The 18,445-nt window shown below is 49.4% G+C and overlaps 1 protein-coding gene across 2 annotated transcripts in view; it reads right to left on the bottom strand.

Moving 5' to 3' along the window:
* The window catches only part of SAMHD1 (SAM and HD domain containing deoxynucleoside triphosphate triphosphohydrolase 1), a 92,986-nt gene that overhangs the window by 27,183 nt on the left and 47,358 nt on the right, over positions 1-18,445 (bottom strand). For both annotated transcript variants that reach the window (XM_019550751.1, XM_019550750.1), the window contains exons 5-6: positions 11,914-12,029; positions 2,231-2,301 (exon numbers count right to left, since the gene is read on the bottom strand). In XM_019550751.1, the coding sequence (XP_019406296.1) occupies positions 2,231-2,301; positions 11,914-12,029 (187 nt within the window). The remainder of the gene's footprint in view (positions 1-2,230; positions 2,302-11,913; positions 12,030-18,445) is intronic.

Here is an 18,445-nt window from a genome sequence, read left to right as displayed (position 1 = left end):
TGTAATTTACTCTAGAGTAAACCTACCCCGGGCAGGTGTCTACATGGACATGGACACAGGAGCAGGTTTGCTGCTTATGGCAGCAATCTGCTCCCATCCCAATCAGTCCTGCACTGGTTCCCTGGAGCAGCCAGGGGGAGGTCTAAGCTGTCTCCTGGTTGGGGCTGGGACATCGCTCCCTGACCCCACGAGCTGCCTGTTGCCAGGGTGGGTTTCACCATCAGAACCTGGGTAGCGACAACTTCCCCCTGCCCATGCAGCAGGGACCTCCCAACCCCCGCTCAGCAATCATGGGGGTCCAGGCTGGGAGATTCTTAGCTCCCAGCCCTGGCCCCGTGACCATGAAGCTAGAGCTGAGAGATAAGAATCTCCCAGTTCCTACTCCCCAATCATGATCTTGAAGTGGGGACTGGGAGCTTCCTGCTGCAAGGGCAGGGGAACATTGTCCCTGCCCAGGCTCTGATGCTGGAGCCTGCTTCAGCAGCAGGCAACTCCTAGGGGCAGGGAGCAATCTCCTGCACCCTGCTGTCCAGGAGCACATTTGCTCCCAGGTGGCCATCTATACAAGCTGTACTGTGCAGTAAGTAATCAGGAGTAAATTTGCTACTTGTATTTACAGGTAGCAAATGTACTTGCGATTAGAGCAAATTACTGCACAGTAAGTGTCTGCATGTGTAGATGGTGATACTTAATGCACAGTAATTAACTCTAATCTCAAGTAAAATGCCTTGTGTAGGCGCACCCACTCTGAAGCATCAAGCTAGGATTCTGAATACACTGGAGAAATGGCCCAAAATCAAATGGATGAAATTCAGCAAGAACAAGTGCAAAGTCCTAAACCTGGGATGCAATAATTGCATGCACAAGTAAGGACTGGGGAACAATTGCCTTGGCTGCAGTACTGCACTGAAGAATCCAGGTACAGTGGATCATAAGCAGAATATGAGCCAACACTGTGGTCTTGTTACAAAAAAGCCAACAACATAGTGGATTGTATTAATAGAAGCGTCTCTTGCAGAACAAAAGAAGTGATTCTTCTGCTCTATTTGGTACTGGTGAGGCCTCACCTGGAATACTGTGTACAGTTTTGGGCTGCACACTTAAAGAAAGATGTGGATGTATTTGAAAGAGTGCAGCAGAAAGCAATAAATAAAACGGAAAAAACAAGAACTATTTAGTCTAGAGAACAGAGGATGATGGGCAGAGGGGAGACGGGCAAGTTTTGATAAGTGTCTTCAAATACCAGGTAGGTGATTATAAAGAGGATAGAGCTAAGACTGTTTGCTGTGGCTTTAAAGGACAGGACAAGGGTCAATGGCCTGAAACTGAAGCAGGAGAAATTTAGTTTGGAGACGAGGAAGAACGGTGTGACTATGAGGGTGGTGAAGCATTGAATCTACACAAATCGTTGAATCTTCATCCTTAGAAATTTTCAAGAGCTCATTAGACAAACACTTAACTGTGACGATTTAGTCAGGGATGATCCTCCCTTGAGCAAGAGACTGCACCAAATGACCTTATGAGGTCCTTTCCTTCTTTACTTTCCTATGATCAACAACTTTGCAAAGGTTATATAGCAAGTCAGAGTCAGAAACAGATAGATGTCTGTGTTACCCAGAGGACCAGGCTGCTTTAAAGGAATGCAAATTTTATGTTCTCCTAGTTACTAAATGTCAACTTGTTTGCAGGGTGGTTATTACATATAAATTAAAATATTTTATGAACAAACCAGTTCTTCCCTTTCTCACTTTCTGCATTTCACATAATAGTACAATGAAAGTTGTTAGGAATATAGGGAATTGGTTTAAACTTTTTGGGAAAAGGGTCATTCTTTTACAAGCCATTTTTGTATTACACTTCTTTGCTTTAGTAATAAAATCTGTAAAGCTGAAAAGAAAAAAAAGTGTTTAGGTTGATGTTTTATGCCTGTGGAAATCTGGATTTTAGATAAAAGTTATCCTATAAATATTTTAAAGAGATTATTTTAATCAAAACCTCCCAGCTTGGCTATTAGGAGACAGAACAAGGGAGTCGCCATGCACAAGTGGTCGAGAACTTTTTTGAAAGATTAAGACCTGTCTATTTTCTGTTCTATAAGAAGTTAGATATCTGCTGTAGCATTTCTTAACAGACAATGTCAGATCCCCATATATTTAAGAATATTCTTCCCTTAATAATGCTGTGTTAACTTATTTTTGTTAATATATTATTCTTTATAAAATATACTTACCTTCCATTTCAGCCCAGGGCGAACAAGTGGAATAAATCTTCCATCAAACATGTGTGAAAATGGTCCATGACCTTAAAATCAAAGTGTAGAGACTTACTGTGAGATAGGTTTGCCAGTAAAAATATATGCATGGATGTTAAACCTCTTTTTTAACTGGCCTGATGTTCTGAACATCTCTGAACTAGGTTTGGATACAATATCTGTACAAATGCACACACTTCAGGAAGAATAAATGACTGCAGTTTTGAAGGAGTTGTCCGTCAGATAGAACTAAATTCAGGTCATTTTGTCCAAGTGAAAATGAAGACTCCTAAAACACTTTCTACAAAGCATTCAGAAAAACTCAGCATTCTGGCTAATTACTGAATCACTTTTTAAATTCAGTTCTAATATTCTGCACTGTGCAGGATTTTGGAACTGCCAAGATTACAATTAAATGTTCTATATCAGCTATGTAGTGGATTAGCAAAGTGAAATTTAATGAAATATAATAGAATATGCATTTTTCCAGCATTTTCATTTCAAATGCTCACACTTTGAGATTTTATCACAGAAGACAGATGGGCTGGAATAGCTGAACCATCAAGGAAGCCATCATTTATACAAAACTAAGTAAAAATTTAGAGATGGACAGTGGCCCAACAGCCATTTAAACTACCAGACAATTGCTCCAACAACTTGTCAGTTATTCCCAATTAGCTTCTTCCCCAAAATTCTCTAAAGAAAGAAAGAAAGAAAGAAAGAAACTTTTGACTTTTTTGAATTTTTATAAAGATTTATTAAGGGGAAAAGGGGGTAACAATCCAGGCAGGGGCCAAGATGTAGCAAACAGAGCCTAGGGCTATGGCCTGCAAGCCCTGCCCTCCCAATCTAAAAAAAACCTCAATACAGCTAGTCCAACAACAGTCTGCTCAGACCCCTGCCGGTACCCCAGGAAGGGACAAGCAATATCACAGTGTGAGGACTAAATGGATGCCCTCAACGCTGCAGAGCACCCCCTAAATGGCCCAACATGCCTGGAAGGTAGGTACTGTCTGCTGGAGGACCTCATGTTCAAATTCCAGTGTCAGGTGTCTGGCCCAAGAACTGAAAAAGTCTCAGAGTGTCATCAGAGCCGGCCCCAGTGAGCTGGTTCCTGCGGCTCTTGAGGATGGCCATCTTAGCCTGACCAAGCAAAAAAATTGGCCAGGCAGATGACACCCTACACTGCTGCCCGGTATGGGAAAGAGAACAAATAGGTGGTCTCTGAGAGGTCCAACTGTAGTGCCTTAAACAAGGTGCCAAGGGCAGCAAAGAGTGGCAGCAGCTGGGGGCACCTGAGGAAGGCATGGGATAAATTCTCTTCTACCTCCCCTGAGCAAAAGGGACAGGCTGTAGATGCAGTTGGGTCCATGAGGCGGACGAGAGTGCCAGTGGCCAGTATTCCGTGCAACAACCACCACTGGAAGTCGCTAGTCTGTTTGGCAATGGGTAGCTTATAAAGCGTGCGCCACGCAGGGCGAGCTGGTGTGATTGCTGGTGCCACTAGGTGGCACCTCCATGTCGTGTCAGGTCAAGTGCCAAGGATGCAAGCATGGCAGAGATAAACGACGCATGTGTACAGGGCTTTCCGGGGAAGCATGTCAAAGCGAATCCCGGCATCGCTGTCAGGATGCACAGGAAGAGTCAATAAGGTGCCAGGCCCACCACCCAGATCATTATTGACAGCCCAGACAACAAGCAGTGGTGGAAAGGGCTCTCCGAAGACATCTCTGGCAAGGATATCCCCCCACGTTTGGAGGTATTCCTTGATGGCAACTGCTGCCTCTGCTGGGAGGGTGGCTTGCACGTCCCCCAAGAAACAGGCCTTGCAGCAGACTGAATGCATGCCCAAGCAGGCAGCCAGAGCCTCGGCTGGCAGGCAGTCTGACCGGTCCACATCGAGAAGGTAGCTTAATTGGACTGTACACGACTACATGAGAGAGTCAGTGAAGCTATCAGACCCGAGGCTCGACAGCCTATACTGCAGGGCCGGGTTGTAGACAAGTTGCTTCTGCAACAACTGTGGAAATTGCAGATGTCTGGCCCAGGATTGGAGGTGGAAGGCAGCCCATCAGGCCCATGACAGACTGCGGTAAAAGGGCGGGAGGGTGCCCCAGTCCAGGAGGGTAGGATCCAGGAGAAAGAGTTCTCAGTCAAACAGAAACACACAGGCCAGCTGCTGCAGGGAGGGCAGTCTTCACAATAAAAGGAATCTCTGGAGAGCCTGCAGGCAGAAAGCAGCCACTCTACTTGCCAGGTCAACCAAGCCTTGGCCTCCCTCAGCCATAGGCAGATAAAGAACAGCTTGGGGAAGCCAATGACGTCCGATCCAGAATAAGTCTACCAGCAGTCTTTGAAGCTGTTTGAGTAAATCTGGGGGTGGGGTCCAACACAGCATGCTGGTGCCATAATGTAGCGGCTGCCAAGTTGTTCACAATGAGGACCCGCCCAAGGCAGGAGATTGGGCAAGCGCCACCACCACAGGCATGCCTCCTCACTGAGGCCTTCCCAATTCCAGGCTGGCAAAACTCATGAGCCGAGCAACATCCCCAGAGCTTTAAGGCCTTCACACCAAGTAGGTCTGGGGAGGGATGACTGGTCCAAGCACCGAGGTGTACGGCATTGCTCTCGGGCCAGTTAATGCAAGCTTAGGAAGTATGCTCATAAGCATGCTGACAGTCGACCAGCGACTGGACCCTGTTAAAGGCTTTCTCCTCATCCAAGTTCAAAGAGGTCTGCGGCTGTCAACAGGTCAAGAAGCAGGACCAGATTGTCCTGGATAGTCCTACCCAGCAAGCAATAGCTCTGTTCAGGGCTAATGACCAAGGCTATGACAACACACAGCCAACTGGGCAAGGCTTTGGCCAGTATCTTGTAGTTGCCACACAGAAGGGATACTGGCTACCAGGTCTTAATGCAGCCAAGGAACCCTGTCTTTTGTTGTAGGGTGAGAACTGACTGGTGACAGCTGACAGGCAGGATCTTATCAGGAAGGCTCTCATGAAACATTTGCAAGAGGCAGGGGTCAAGGAGGGGCCACAAAGCCTTATAAAACTCAACGGGCAAGCTGCTGAGACCTGGGGCTTTGCCTACAGTGAGGCTCCCCACTGAAATCGTGAGTTCCTCTGGGGACAGCTCTCACTCAAGTTCACTGGCTGCGACTGGGTTCAGTTTGGGGAGGCCATCGTGTAAGTGCTTAGTGGACTCTAGGGCAGAGAGGTTCCACTGCAAACAGGTCCTGATAGAAGGCAGTGACAGTGCTTTCATGACAGATAGCATGACAGTGGATCTCAACAGGATCCGTGAGTATCTGGCCATCCAGAGTCTTGAGATGGTCAAGGATTTTCTGCAGGGCCCATCGCTTTTCCAAGTTGAAAAAGAACTGGGTTGGGGCATCAGCCTCTGCCAACTCTTTGCAGCGGGCACAAATCCTTGCATCTTGGGCTGCGCCCTCCGCCAGCTCCTGCAGGTGCTTCTTTTGAAGCTTAAGGCTCTTGAGAGCCCCATGCACAGGCCATGCATAGGAGAGGTAATGGGGGGGCATGTGCCCCTCGAGACTGGCTGTCACTGAAGCTCCCACTGGCTTCTGCGGGTGGTCCATGCTCACCACTGCTGATATCTGCGGGCAGCTCCCCCCACCCTGCCCCGCCACTGACACTGCTGCTGGTGTTTGCAGGCTCCCCCCGCCAATCCTGGGAGGTATCGATCGCTCATGGCCCCGTATCACCACCAGCATCACGTAGGGCTGCCTCAACCTACGCTACATCCTCCTCCAACCCCTGGACATGGCAGTGGAGCTCACTTGTTGCGAGCAATGTGTATTGCTGGCAGAAGGCTCTGATCTGCACCTTTCCCAAATCCCACTATTGCTTCCAGGTAGAAAAGGTCTCTCCACACAGCATGCCAATTGGCTTGATTAGCTGCGTCAGTGTGTGTTTCTTGTAGAAAGATGACATCCAGCTTTTTCTGGCACAGGAAATCAAAGAGGGCCATTCATTTCACTGGGTCTCTGCAGCTGTTGGCATTGAGAGAACCAAAGGGTGCAGCAGCCATTCATGAAGAGGGTAGAAAGGAGAACAGGCAAAGCCAAAAGCACAGAGAGTATCATGGATCACCGAAAGTAAAGGGGTGGAGACCTCTTTCCCAGAGTCAGAACAGCATCGGGAAAGGCCTGCGACCCTGGGAAATGGCCCTGAAAGCCCTGTGACCGGGGGATACTCATCAGGTGCAGGAAAAGCAGGAAACTGCAGGGGGAGCTGCCCATGTGCTTCATCAGCCATTTATCTGCGTGGTTAAGGCTGGCGTGGGAAGATGACATCATCAGGCAGCACCAGCAGTCAGCTTTAAAAGCTGGCTGCCAGGAAGAAGCCAAGGAGCAGCAGCCTGGAGGCACACAGGAACCTCTCGCACTTGAACTGGAGATCAAGATGTGGTGGGCAAGTATCAGGGGCTTCCCTTAGGAGGTGAAGCATGGCAAACACAAGTGCCTGAGAAAGACCTAGCCCAAGCCAGGATCACCCTACCCCCAGCTGCTCAGAAACAGTTATTCAAGCTTAGGCAGCTACAGAGAGAAACACCAGAGAGGAACAAGGATGCAGGACAGGGAAGAACCAGGCCTACAGCTCACCAGCTGGTGCTTCTCACAATAAGCACTCAACATCACCTGCGAGCTTGCTTAGGCAAAAACTATAATGCTGCATCCCCCGAGTGGAGTTCAGTGCCACTGCTGTGGCCTTGGTGGAAAGCACAAATGTCTCAGGTTCCAGGAACCACTTACGAATAAGCTGGTGCTTAGTTTGGTCAAGAAACTCAATGAGGCATTCAACAAAGTAATCAACACAGGGAGGGTCCTCAGAAGCAGGAACAGGTTCCATGGAGGAGGGCACCTTAGCTAAATCAGGTGACATCACCCCCTGAGGTAGGACTTCCATCGGTTAGAAGCAGAATGAAAATCCAACCCTGAGGAGGAGGAGCTGTATACATCAGGCACTGAGTTGCCGAGCCCTGGGGGGCGTAATTGCCCCCCACCAGGACTCTCAACATCAGGCTCTGTGGGAGCAGCGTTCTCCAAGAAGTCCTGTGTGTGGACATCAGTCCCTGACCTCTTGGGGAGGGAGTGCTTTCCTGGGTCAGGCACTCTTGATTCTGGAGCCACTTGCAGCTCCCAGAGGTCCCAAACATCATGTTAACTTCATCAGGCTAAAGGAGCTGGTAAACAGGAGGGGGATGGGGGATGGGCGTCGCACTCTTTCACCACCCCCCATACCCTCAGGTCACCTCTGACCACTACAGGGTCTGGGGGAATGCTGGGGAGGCAGGTAGAGAGGTGGGGGTCCTGCTCTGTAACCTCAGCTCCCCTTGAAGTGGTGGGGTGGTCTTGAGGAGATAATGAAGCCTTTTTGGAAGACCCCTTTTGTTTCTGGGACTTGCCCTTCCCAGCACGAGGAGCCAAAACCTCCCCTGAGGGGAGCCAAATAGGATCTGCTGCCACAGTGAAAGCACAATGTGTCCCCAGTGGTGAGGCAGACCTTGTAACACTGCCTGTCAATTAGTAAGGACATAGAGTGGGGCAAACCCTGACCCTCCCAGTCAAGAAGCATGAACACTGCTTTTTAAAGGACAGGACATGTTGGAGTTTAGGAAGCTTGCTGCCAAGTTGCAATCTATGGACCGGCCTGTTACAATGCCACAAGGGCGCAGGTGATTAGTGAGGTCATCGGCCGAGAGAAATGGAGGGACCTTAGAGCAGGGTTGGGCAATTATTTCGGGCAGAGGGCCACTTAACAAGTTTTGGTGAGCTGTCGGGGGCCACATAGGTAACCCCACCCCTTGACAGTTGCTTCGCCCCCTGGTCACCATATTGGGATCAGAAGTCCTGCCCCCTAACCCCTGACCTTTGCCACTAGAAGTCCCTCCCCTTGCTGCCCCCCTTTCCATACTCCTTTTGGGGGAGGTTGCCATTTTAGAACCAGAAAAAAAAACAACAAATCATACATTAAAGGTCAAACACCTACTATATTTTAATTATAAAAATAATTTGTCATGACTCGTTAACATATACTGTATATAGAAGGGATTGCATAACTCAAAAATAAAATGTCAGTCTTTTTGTGTGTGTGTGTGGGTGTGTGTGTGTGGGGCGGGGTTTGGGAGTGCGCGGGGGGTGAGAGAGTGTGGCTGTGTAGGGGGACATAGGGTATATTGGGGTGTATGTATATGTTGATGGGAGTTGTCGGGGCAGGATGCAGATGTGTGGGGTGTAAGGGAGGGTGGGGGGTATAGGGACCAACCCCCCCACCCCACAATGTGCAGATCTTGCTGCCTGGCAGCACCAGCAGCAGGCAAGGAGGTCAGGGTGCTTGTGCCTCCAGTGTTGTGCGAGAGGAGGGAGTGGAGCCTGCCCTATCGCCAGGGCTCCATGCTGCACACCTGCAGCGTCAGCACTCACAGCAGGGGAAGCCCTGCATTGGAGCCTGCTTCCTCCCCTACTCCCTGCTGCACAGGTCCCCACACTCAGCCAGGAGTGGAGGGAACCCCATCCCCTGCTTCCCTGCAGAGTCCAGCACAGAGCTTCCAGCTGCAAGTGTGGAGCTGCAGGCATGTGGCATGGAGCCTCTGTGATAGAAATGGCCAGGCAGGATGTGCAGGGGTGTGCTCCTCACCCCCAGTGCACTGCTGGTCACCTCTATCACCAGGGCTCCGTGCCATGCACCTGCAGCTCCACACTCGCAGTGAGGAAGCCCCGCACTGGACTCCACAGGGAAGCAGAAGGCAGGGCTCCCTCCACTCCTGGCAGAGTGCAGGGACCTGTGCAGTAGGGAGCAGGGGAGGCAGCAGGCTCCAGTGCTGGGTTTCCTCTCCTGCGAGTGCTGCAGCTGCAGGCATATGGTGTGGGGCCCTGGTGATAGGACAGGTTCTACTCCCTCCTCCTGCAAAACGCTGGCTGGAGCTGCACCCCACTGGGTGCCTGTGCTGAGCACAAGCACCCTGACCTTCCCACCTGATGCTTCTGCTGGCAGTGGGGGCTGCACACCATGGGGAGAGTGTGTGTGTGTGTGGGGGGGGGGCTACACCACGCAGCCTCACACCCATACCCTGCTCAGCTGAGCTCCACATTTCCACTGCCCCTCTAGGTGCAGACTCCGCGCTGCATTCCCACTTCCACCCAGCTGCAACTCTACCCCCAGCCAACCCCACCACTTCCTTACCTGACACCCTGAGTGAGCAGTTTCTGGCTGCAGCAGGAGCCCCGCCCAGAAGCTGCTGGCTGGGCAGAGCCCTTCTGCCTATGAGGGTGGGAACAAGGACCAACAGGGTATAATGAGGGGTTGTACACGTGGATGCATCACTCCCACCCTGGCCAGCAGAAGGGCAGGAAGGGTGCAAATCATTGCGGGAGGTGCCACAGGCCGCATAAAAATGTCTGGCAGGCTGGATGCGGCCCATGGGTGGGCAGGGAACAAAGAAGCTGGAAAACAAACAAGCAAACACTAGAGGAGAGGATAAAGGTAAGCAATATAGCAGGAGAGAGAAGGGAAAAGAGAAACCAACAGAGCAGCAACAGTAGGGAGGGTAGGGGGGAGAAACAAAATAAAACCAGAGGGAGGGAAGGGGCGGGGGGAAGGCATAAGTTACTGCAGGAGAAAGGGCTTTGAAAAGGTTAGAAAAGGCAAGAAAAAGCAATGAAAAGTGGGGGCTACAGTGGGAAAGGGGTCAGACTTTCTGGGGGAGGAAAAACAAAGCAAGAAAAGGAGAAAGTCTCACAGAACCAGCACAAGCTTCCTGAGCTCAGAGGGAACACACCTGTTAGCGGCACGGAAGAAAGAAAGCAAGCAAACAAGCAAGCTCTGATTTAAAAAAAACAAAATTCGTGTTTTTCTGCAATTAAAATGAAAGGCCACTTTTATAGATAGGTATCAGTTGAGCACAATGTTTTACTGATATATTTACAATTTTAAAGGAACTTGGAAGCCCACCAGCGCTTCAATCACTATAATAAAATTCATTCTAAATACCAATGTTTTAGTGTTTGATTTTGTTTAATAATAGAAAATCAGAGCTCCCCCTGACCCCTTTGCTCACTAGGACGTGAGTCCAGCTAGGGTGGTCACCCCCACTGCTTTGTGGTGCTGAGCAGCCCTGATAGGCCATTGCCCCTCACTCCTAAATCACAGCACCCCCAGCCATGCTGGTACACTTCACTGCCAATCCACAGTCCCCCCCCGCCTTACCTGGCTATGCCAGTGCCCCTCACTTCCAACCCACAGCCCCGTCCCCACCAGTGCCCTTCATTCCTGACCTGCAACCTCCCATCCCTGCCAGCGACCCTCACTCGAGCCACCCTGCCAGTACCCCTCACTACTGACCCGCAGCCCCGTGACCCTGCCAGTGCCCTTCACTACCAACCCAAACCCCCCAACCCCCAGCCCTGCTGGTGGCCCTCACTTACAACCCGTTCATCCCCTCATCTGCCAGAGCGAGCCCCCAGCTGCCTCCTGCCCCACCCAGCTCCATGTGGACTCACAGAATGGTGGTCTGCAGGGACACAATGGAGACAGCCTCCAACATGAGGTGCATACAATGCACCTCATGCAGAAGCACAGGCAAAGGCTCGGGCACCACACACTGTTCTGTACCGCTGGCTGGAGCTGGGGTGCAGCAGGGAGGACCAGCACTGCACTTCACAGCAGCAGCATGAAGAGGAGTGTAGCTCTAGCCTAGGCTATGCTGCAGGCAGTAGCAGGAGGGGCAAGGGCTCCAGGCAGTCTCTGTCGTTACCACAGTGGCTCCAGCTGCGGCAGCTCCAATTCATGTGGACAGCAAAGGAGCAAATCCAGCCCCAGCACAAGCTGGAGGAAGGAGGAAGGGCCCAGTGCTACACCAGGCAGTCTGGACATTGCTTACACCCTGCCCCCTGGGGCAGTGTCTCCTGGCTGCCCTGCCTGTGCTCCCATGAGCACCAGCCTCAGCACTGCTGGCCCAGCCATGCAGTTTCCCACAGAACCCAAAGGACCCCTCCCCCCCATTCCTTTCCTCTGCTTGAGGGGCAGGTGTAAGCTCTGCTGGCAACAGTACTGATCTGGACTCACCAGCAGCACCAGCAAAAACCAAGTGCTGCCTCAGACCACCCTGCCCCACCACAGCCCCAGCACCCCAACTCCTTCCCTGAGTGCCAGCAGGCACCCCCCACCACACATACAACTCCCTCCACACACTCCTGTCACATGCATACACATATGTCCTACATACAGCCCCCAGACAATCCCCAAGCCTGTTCAAACCCCGCCCCCAAGACTTACTTGCCTGTATCCAGCTGCCAGGGCTACTCTCACCACACATGTGATGTTCCCTGCCTCCAATCACCCACCCCTGCTCCCCCTAGCCCCAAGCAGCTCCTTGCAGGCTGGAATTCTGCCAGCCTGCAAGGGGAAACCTATGGCTTCCTGCATTTTTCTCCTTTAAAGGAGAGAATCCATGTTTTTCCACAGGAAATGGAAAACCTGGATTCCTGCTGATCAGTTAAACAGAAAGAGAGTACTTTTATTCCAAAACAAGTGTCCAAAAAAGAAATTAATCAGATACCACTCCTGAGCTTTACAAATCAGACTAGGCATTAACCTGCAGTAATGTTCAAGCATGGATAAGCCATAAAAGTCACTTACCCAAATCATGACAAAGCCCAGCAATCTCAACACAGAGAATGTCTCTATGGTTGATCTCCAGTTCTGGCTGTTTTTCTTTTAGTGCTCGTACCAGACATCCAGCCAGATATCCTACGCTGTTACAAGCAGAAAACATGGGATGAAGTTAGCAATTTGAGGTGGAATGAACAAGAAATGTGCCAATTCAATTGTTAAACTAATAGCTACTGTTAAACAAAAATTTTGGTGCAGTAGGCTGCACTAATAGATACATGCAAACCTGAGTATCAATGCAGTCACAGGTGTCAATTTCTTTATTTTTCTAAGCTTAAAATAACATTTGAATGAGAAAAGTAAGATATTTCACAACCAAATGATATATGCTTCTAAAGTACTATCCTAACCATATGAGAATATACCTTGGTATATTTTGAGCTATTCTTTCCCCCACTCCAGTTCATCAAACACACCACTTCCTTTTTCAACTCAAATTTAAACCATTAAAGTGGTTTCTTCTCACTTACCACATCACAATCTTGCTCTCACTTTCAAGTCCCTAAATAAGCTTGCTCCTAGTTACATTTTCGGTGTTTATCTCCAAATCCAAATGTCCATTCAATTCAGTACCTACCCTCTGATGGTGGTACAGCTACTCTTCCCCAGTTCCCCACTCCTCCTCAGTCTTCTTGCCAGGGACACTGCAGGGCACATAATCCCTAAAATTTGGCTATGCAAGCGTTAGCTCTGGAACAGAAGTAGCTTAACCACATTTGCACAGTAGTGCTAATTAGCATTGTTACAGCCTACCTGTAGCAGCAATACTAAATTGCTCTGCTGTTTCCCATTTGTGAAACAACACAAGCAGAGCAGTACAGCATCTCAAGAGAATACTCTCTGGTGCCACTGGGCAGAGTTGACCCTAAGTGTGTGTGGGGCCTGGGGTATATCAGCCTGTGCGGGGCCTGTGCAGAGCAGGAGTGGGGTGAGAGGGTGGTTGAGCACAAAGGTGGTGGTGCATGAAGTGGTTGTGCCTCTACAGCACTGTCCGTGGGGCCCCCCAAAGCGCAGGACCCGTGGTGGTCACCCTGATTGGCACCCCCAAGGGATGACTGCCACTGGGACAGTGAGGGCCCTCATCCTCAGTCATCAAAGTTCAGCTGGCAATAGTACAGATCTGGACTCACCAGCAGCACCAGCATAACCAAGTTCTGCCCCAGACCCACCTGCCCAACCACAGCCTAAGCAACTGCCTTAAATACGTCTTAAACATGCCCTAGTATTAATCCTATCCACTAGAAGATCAGACTTATTTTTCACTTCTGACTGGACTTAATGCTGTCTTGTGACAATGAATTTCACAAGTTATTAGTTATGAAAGAAGAATTCCTTTTATCCACTTTAAATGTCTCTCTTGACCTCACTGAATGATCACTTGCTTTTGTGGTATAAAAAAGGATAAGGATGAATGTCTATGTTATTCATTATCATCTCAATCACAGCCCCTCTTGTCCTTAATGCTTAAGTAAACAGTCCCAAACATTTCACTCTGGGTATGAACAGACGTCACTTTTGTTGTGGGACCGGTTGCTCCGTGTTTATCCCCAATCCAGAATGTCACAGGATCAGCGTGTATATGTTACCCTTCCATGATGACCATGCACCTGACAGATGTCAGTCATAGGGAAACCCATGGTTACATCTGGCTTACCTTCCATGCCAGCAGCTGCTGCCCCAAAGACATGTTGGCCACAATATGTCTGGGCTGATGTGGGAGTGTCTCCAAACCGTGGAGCAGCATTTCAAGCAGCAACTGGTAGGAGTAGACTATCATGGCCACCTGGAACAATGACCAGTGGTGGATGAACTTCTATATGTCCAGGGGCACTTTCATCAAGATCTGTACTGAGCTGGCTTCCCTCAACCAGTGGCAGACTGCCAGGATGAGGGCACCCTTGTCTGTTGAGAAGCACACTGCCATCACAATATGGAAGCTCATTACCCCCAACAGTCTCCAGTCCATGACAATCTTCATTCGCCCAAAACCGATAGAGCAAGGAGAGTTTGCCGCTGGTGTGCCAATCAAAGTGGAGGGAGTGACTGTACCCCCATTGCTAGTTGGGGACCCTGCCTACCCATTACATCCCTAGCTGATTCACAGCTACCTGGATGACCATAAGGAATTATTTAACTACTGGCTCAGCAGCTGCTGAATGGCCATGAAATGTACATTTTAGTGCCTCAAGGCTCACTGCAGGTGCTTAGATACTAACAGCAATGTGCCCTCGTTGATCATCTCCACCTACACCCTGCACAACACCTGCGAAGTAAAGGGAGAGTCCATGTCCAAGCCACTGACTATTGAAGTGGAGTGGTTCCCAACATCCAAGGGCACCATGCCTACCAGTTGTCCCATCAAGGTTAATCAACTGCCAGTATGTGCCAGATGCACTGGCACACAACTCTGCCAGACTCTGGGACAAAGGGTAGATATGGGGATATGTAGAGAGGTCTCTCCTCATACATAGTCCCTAATTAAACATTACCATCCAAACTTGAGCTCTCTTGTGGTCAATTCCAGCACAGACCTAGGAGGCATTAAGGGCAGGCAGTGACTAGTGGCCAGGAAATGAGTGGGCATGTCACCAACAGAAGATGCTTGTGCCAACAGACCCTGATATTTCATGGACTCTGATACTTCATGGGCCTATTACCCCTGGTGTGGGAGGAAAAGAAGGGAAAGTTTAAACTGGGGCCAAATGCTGCTGCAGCCAGCTGCTGCTGCAGAGACTATTTTTTGTAATGTTTGTGTTCCAGTCCAATACAAGCAATTCACACCATGGTTATGCATTAAGTGTTTGTGATGTGCATCTACTGTTACAGGATGGCAGAAATAGTGGTTGGTGAGGAGGCCGCTAACAGCCATTGCCTAAACCTACAGGAGGTCTTTGCCCTGTCCAACGTGACCCTAATCTGGCTGATCCCACAACAAAGGCAGGGCCTGTTTCTTGTGCCACAAGGAAGCCCAGCTATCTTTAGGGTCTTGTTACTGCAGGACATGGTGGCCCCAGACTACTATGATTCCCAGAGAGAAAAAAACATGCCTTCATGGCTCTGCAGAGCACAGAGCCCTATCCTGGAACATGAGGGAATGTCAAACAGGGTAGATGAGTATCTGCTACCAGTAGTACCTGGCACAGTTCACTGGGACATGACCAAGACCACCAAAAACCTGTCTCTAGCTTAACATAACAAACCACCAGCACAAGCACCAGAAAGACTAGGACTGCACTGCACTGCACTACTCAAAATGTACTGCTTGAGAATATTAAAGACTGAGTTACCCATCTTCCCTTTGATTTATGGGGAGGCCCAGTCATCTGTCCCACCTATCCTCTGCTTGTGGATGCTGACACACAGGGACCACAGATACCAAACAGCAGGTCTGGGATTAGCATCAGCTGTGAAAGAACCCACAACTGTGTAAACTGTGCTTGATGGGTGAAAGGAGTAGAAGTGCTCTGAATAACTTAAGAAAGGGAACTTGCATGATCAGTGCAGGTTGCACTGACCAGGTGGCTGCACTGAATATTTAAAAGCAACTAATTTTTGCCTGCTCGCCCTTCATTGCTTTACAATAAATTATTTTTATCTTTCTTAGACTATAAACAGACATTGCATTTCTTACTAGATCAACACTGTTGATCCTGCAAAGGATCACCTTGAGAGACTGGACACCTTCAAGTCAGCTGGTCCTGACACATTACACCCTAGGGTATTCAAGGAGCTGGCAGGTGTCATAGCCCAACCATTGGCACAAATATTCGAAAACTCATGGCATTCAGGTGAAGTACCTGAAGACTGGAAGAAGGCCAATGTGGTACCCATCTTCAAGAAGGGCGGAAAGTAGATCCTGAGAATTACAGGCCAGTCAGCTTAACCTCAATCCCTAGTACGATTCTTGAGAAAATTATCACGGAGACCCTTCTGGATAAGCTGGCTGAGGGAAACATCCTGCGAGATACCAAGCACGGGTTTGTCGCAGGTAGGTCTTGCCTGACCAATCTCATCCCCTTCTATGACCAGGTGACGTATCACCTGGACAAGGGAGAAGAGATTGACGTCATATATCTGGACTTTAAAAAAGCCTTTGATCTGGTGTCCCATGACCTCCTCATGGAAAAATTAGCCAACTGCGGCCTCGGCTACATCACAGTCTGATGGCTGGGAAATTGGCTCCGACGTGAGACCCAGAGAGTAGTGGTCCATGGCAGCAAATCCACTCTGTCCTTGGACCGGTTCCCTTTAACATCTTTATGAACGATGTGGACATCAGTGTAAGAAGCGCACTGGCTAAGTTCACCAATGACACTGAACTTTGAGGCACAGCGTCTACACCTAAGGACAGGCTAGTGATCCAGGCTAACTTGGATAAACTTAGTAAGTAGATGGACACAAACCTGATGATGTTCAATACCGATAAATGTAAGGTACTCCACCTTGGGGGAAAAAAACCCCCACAGCATACTTATAGAGCTTGTCCTAGAAGGGAGAAGTCACAGGATTGACATAATCATATGCTGGCCTTCCAAGCAGGTTTAAAGAGGGGCTGAGTACACCACCACACTTTTCACCCAGGAGGTGGCTTGAGAGCACACATCCCAGCATAACTGTCACTGGCCAAGTGTCTGTGGGTTCCCTTGACTTTGCCACCGCCAAGCAACCAAGGCCCCTGAGAGGAGGACAAGAAAAAATGGGCACAAATTGACTGAAGATCATTTCAGGCTAGACATAAGCAAAAACTTCTTTACAAGTCATGTGCCAAAGGGTTGGAACAGGCTCCCCCCAGAGGTGGCATGATCCCAGCAGTCTTTCCTACTCAAGTGCAGGGGTGCTGGACTGGATGATCTGTAAGGTCCTTCCAACAACTAGCTCCCTAACAACTATGAAACTATGAAAGCACCCACTCGTTCAAAGAACGTGGTTGGGTGGTAAAATTTTTGTGGAAGGGATTTTGGTGTGATTCGCTGTATAGTTCATGCCCACATTTGTATGTCTGTTACATTTGTACTGCCACCACTGACCGTGACCCAGAGCTTTCATTGCGATTGACTGCTATGCACCATACATAGATAGTCATCATGTTGCAGACCTTGCTGGCCCAGTGTTGTGAACTTGTAAGAGATTGAGTGGAAAAGGCAACTCCAGCATGCTGTCTGATGGCTGCTATGACTTTTTCCATTTGCACTAAGAATGAAGAATCCATATTTGTGAGAAGCTCTTTGTGTACATGCTTGTTGCTAAACAATGGGTAGTCCATGGCTACATCTGGCTTCTAATCCACAGCAGAAGTCAGCCTGAAGATGTTTGCACTGCAGCTCAACACACTGAAGCCAGGCAGACGTGAGAGCAACGCCAAGCCATGAAGTGGTATTTGTAGGCCAGAGGGAGATGAGCAGCAACTCGTGGCAGCAGGTAGTCATAGACACTTGGAATGATGAGCGCATGAATGTATGTCCAGGGGCACCTTCATGGAAATCTGCATTGAGCTTGGCCCATACATACAGCAGTGGACAATGGCTATGCAAATGCCCTTTTATGTGGAGAAGTGCACTACCATTGCTATATGGAAGCTCATGATCCCAGACAGCCTCCAGTCCAAGACAAACCATTTTAGAATGGCCAAACTGATAATTAGAAAGGCACTATGGGCATTGTGTTTGGTGATCCAACAGGCAATGGCCCTGTGAATCATACGCCTTGCTGACTCACAGGAGGTTGTGGACAGGTTTACTAACCTGGGGTTCTCAATTCCATTGAGATCACTGACAGCACACACATCGCTATCCTTTCCCCTGTGTACCACTACCATGAATTCATCAACCAGAAAGGCTATTTTTCAATCATGCGTCAGGCTGTAGTGGACCACCACAGGTGTTTTATGTGCATAAATGTCCATCACTCCCCTATGAACATGAGTACATTGTGAGCCTGGCATAGATGGAGCACGTGCAAATGGTATGCCCCCAGGTGGTGGCAGCAAACACTAGATGATTGTTCTGGTTGCAAGGTCTGCATGCCTGAGGGCTGAGGAGTGTTTGCTTTTGCTCCTGCTAACGGGGAGCCCTGTGGGACAGCAAAGCTTGGTGGCAGCGCATACATCCGGGGACCACTGGACAGTCCCATTTGTGTGTTAAACTGCAGGGCAATGTGGAGGGCAGCAAGGATGCCCTCTATCTGCAGATGCAAGGCAGACACAAAACTATCCATAGACTCCTGCTCCAACCTCACAGACTCCCTTCCCTAAGCATCATATTTGGACATTCAGCAAAGGCTGCACAGTGTTCTTTGGCCTCTGTATGCTGCCTGGCAAGCCACACTGCAGTATGCTGCAACTTGAACCCATGTCTGACCATGACCAGGTGCTCGCTGTGGTATATTTGTACTTTCTCCATTGCCTGGTCTCAGCAACCCAGGAGTGGCTGGTGCCAGAGCAGCCAGCATGTCCATCTTTGTGCAGGCATAGGTCTTCACAAAGATGAAGGCATCTTTGTGC

Source organism: Crocodylus porosus, unplaced genomic scaffold (assembly GCF_001723895.1).
Source record: "Crocodylus porosus isolate Cpor-Errol unplaced genomic scaffold, CroPor_comp1, whole genome shotgun sequence".
Taxonomy (NCBI): Eukaryota; Metazoa; Chordata; order Crocodylia; family Crocodylidae; genus Crocodylus; species Crocodylus porosus.
Note: the sequence above shows the minus strand (reverse complement) of the source record. Positions and strands in the feature narration are given on the sequence as shown.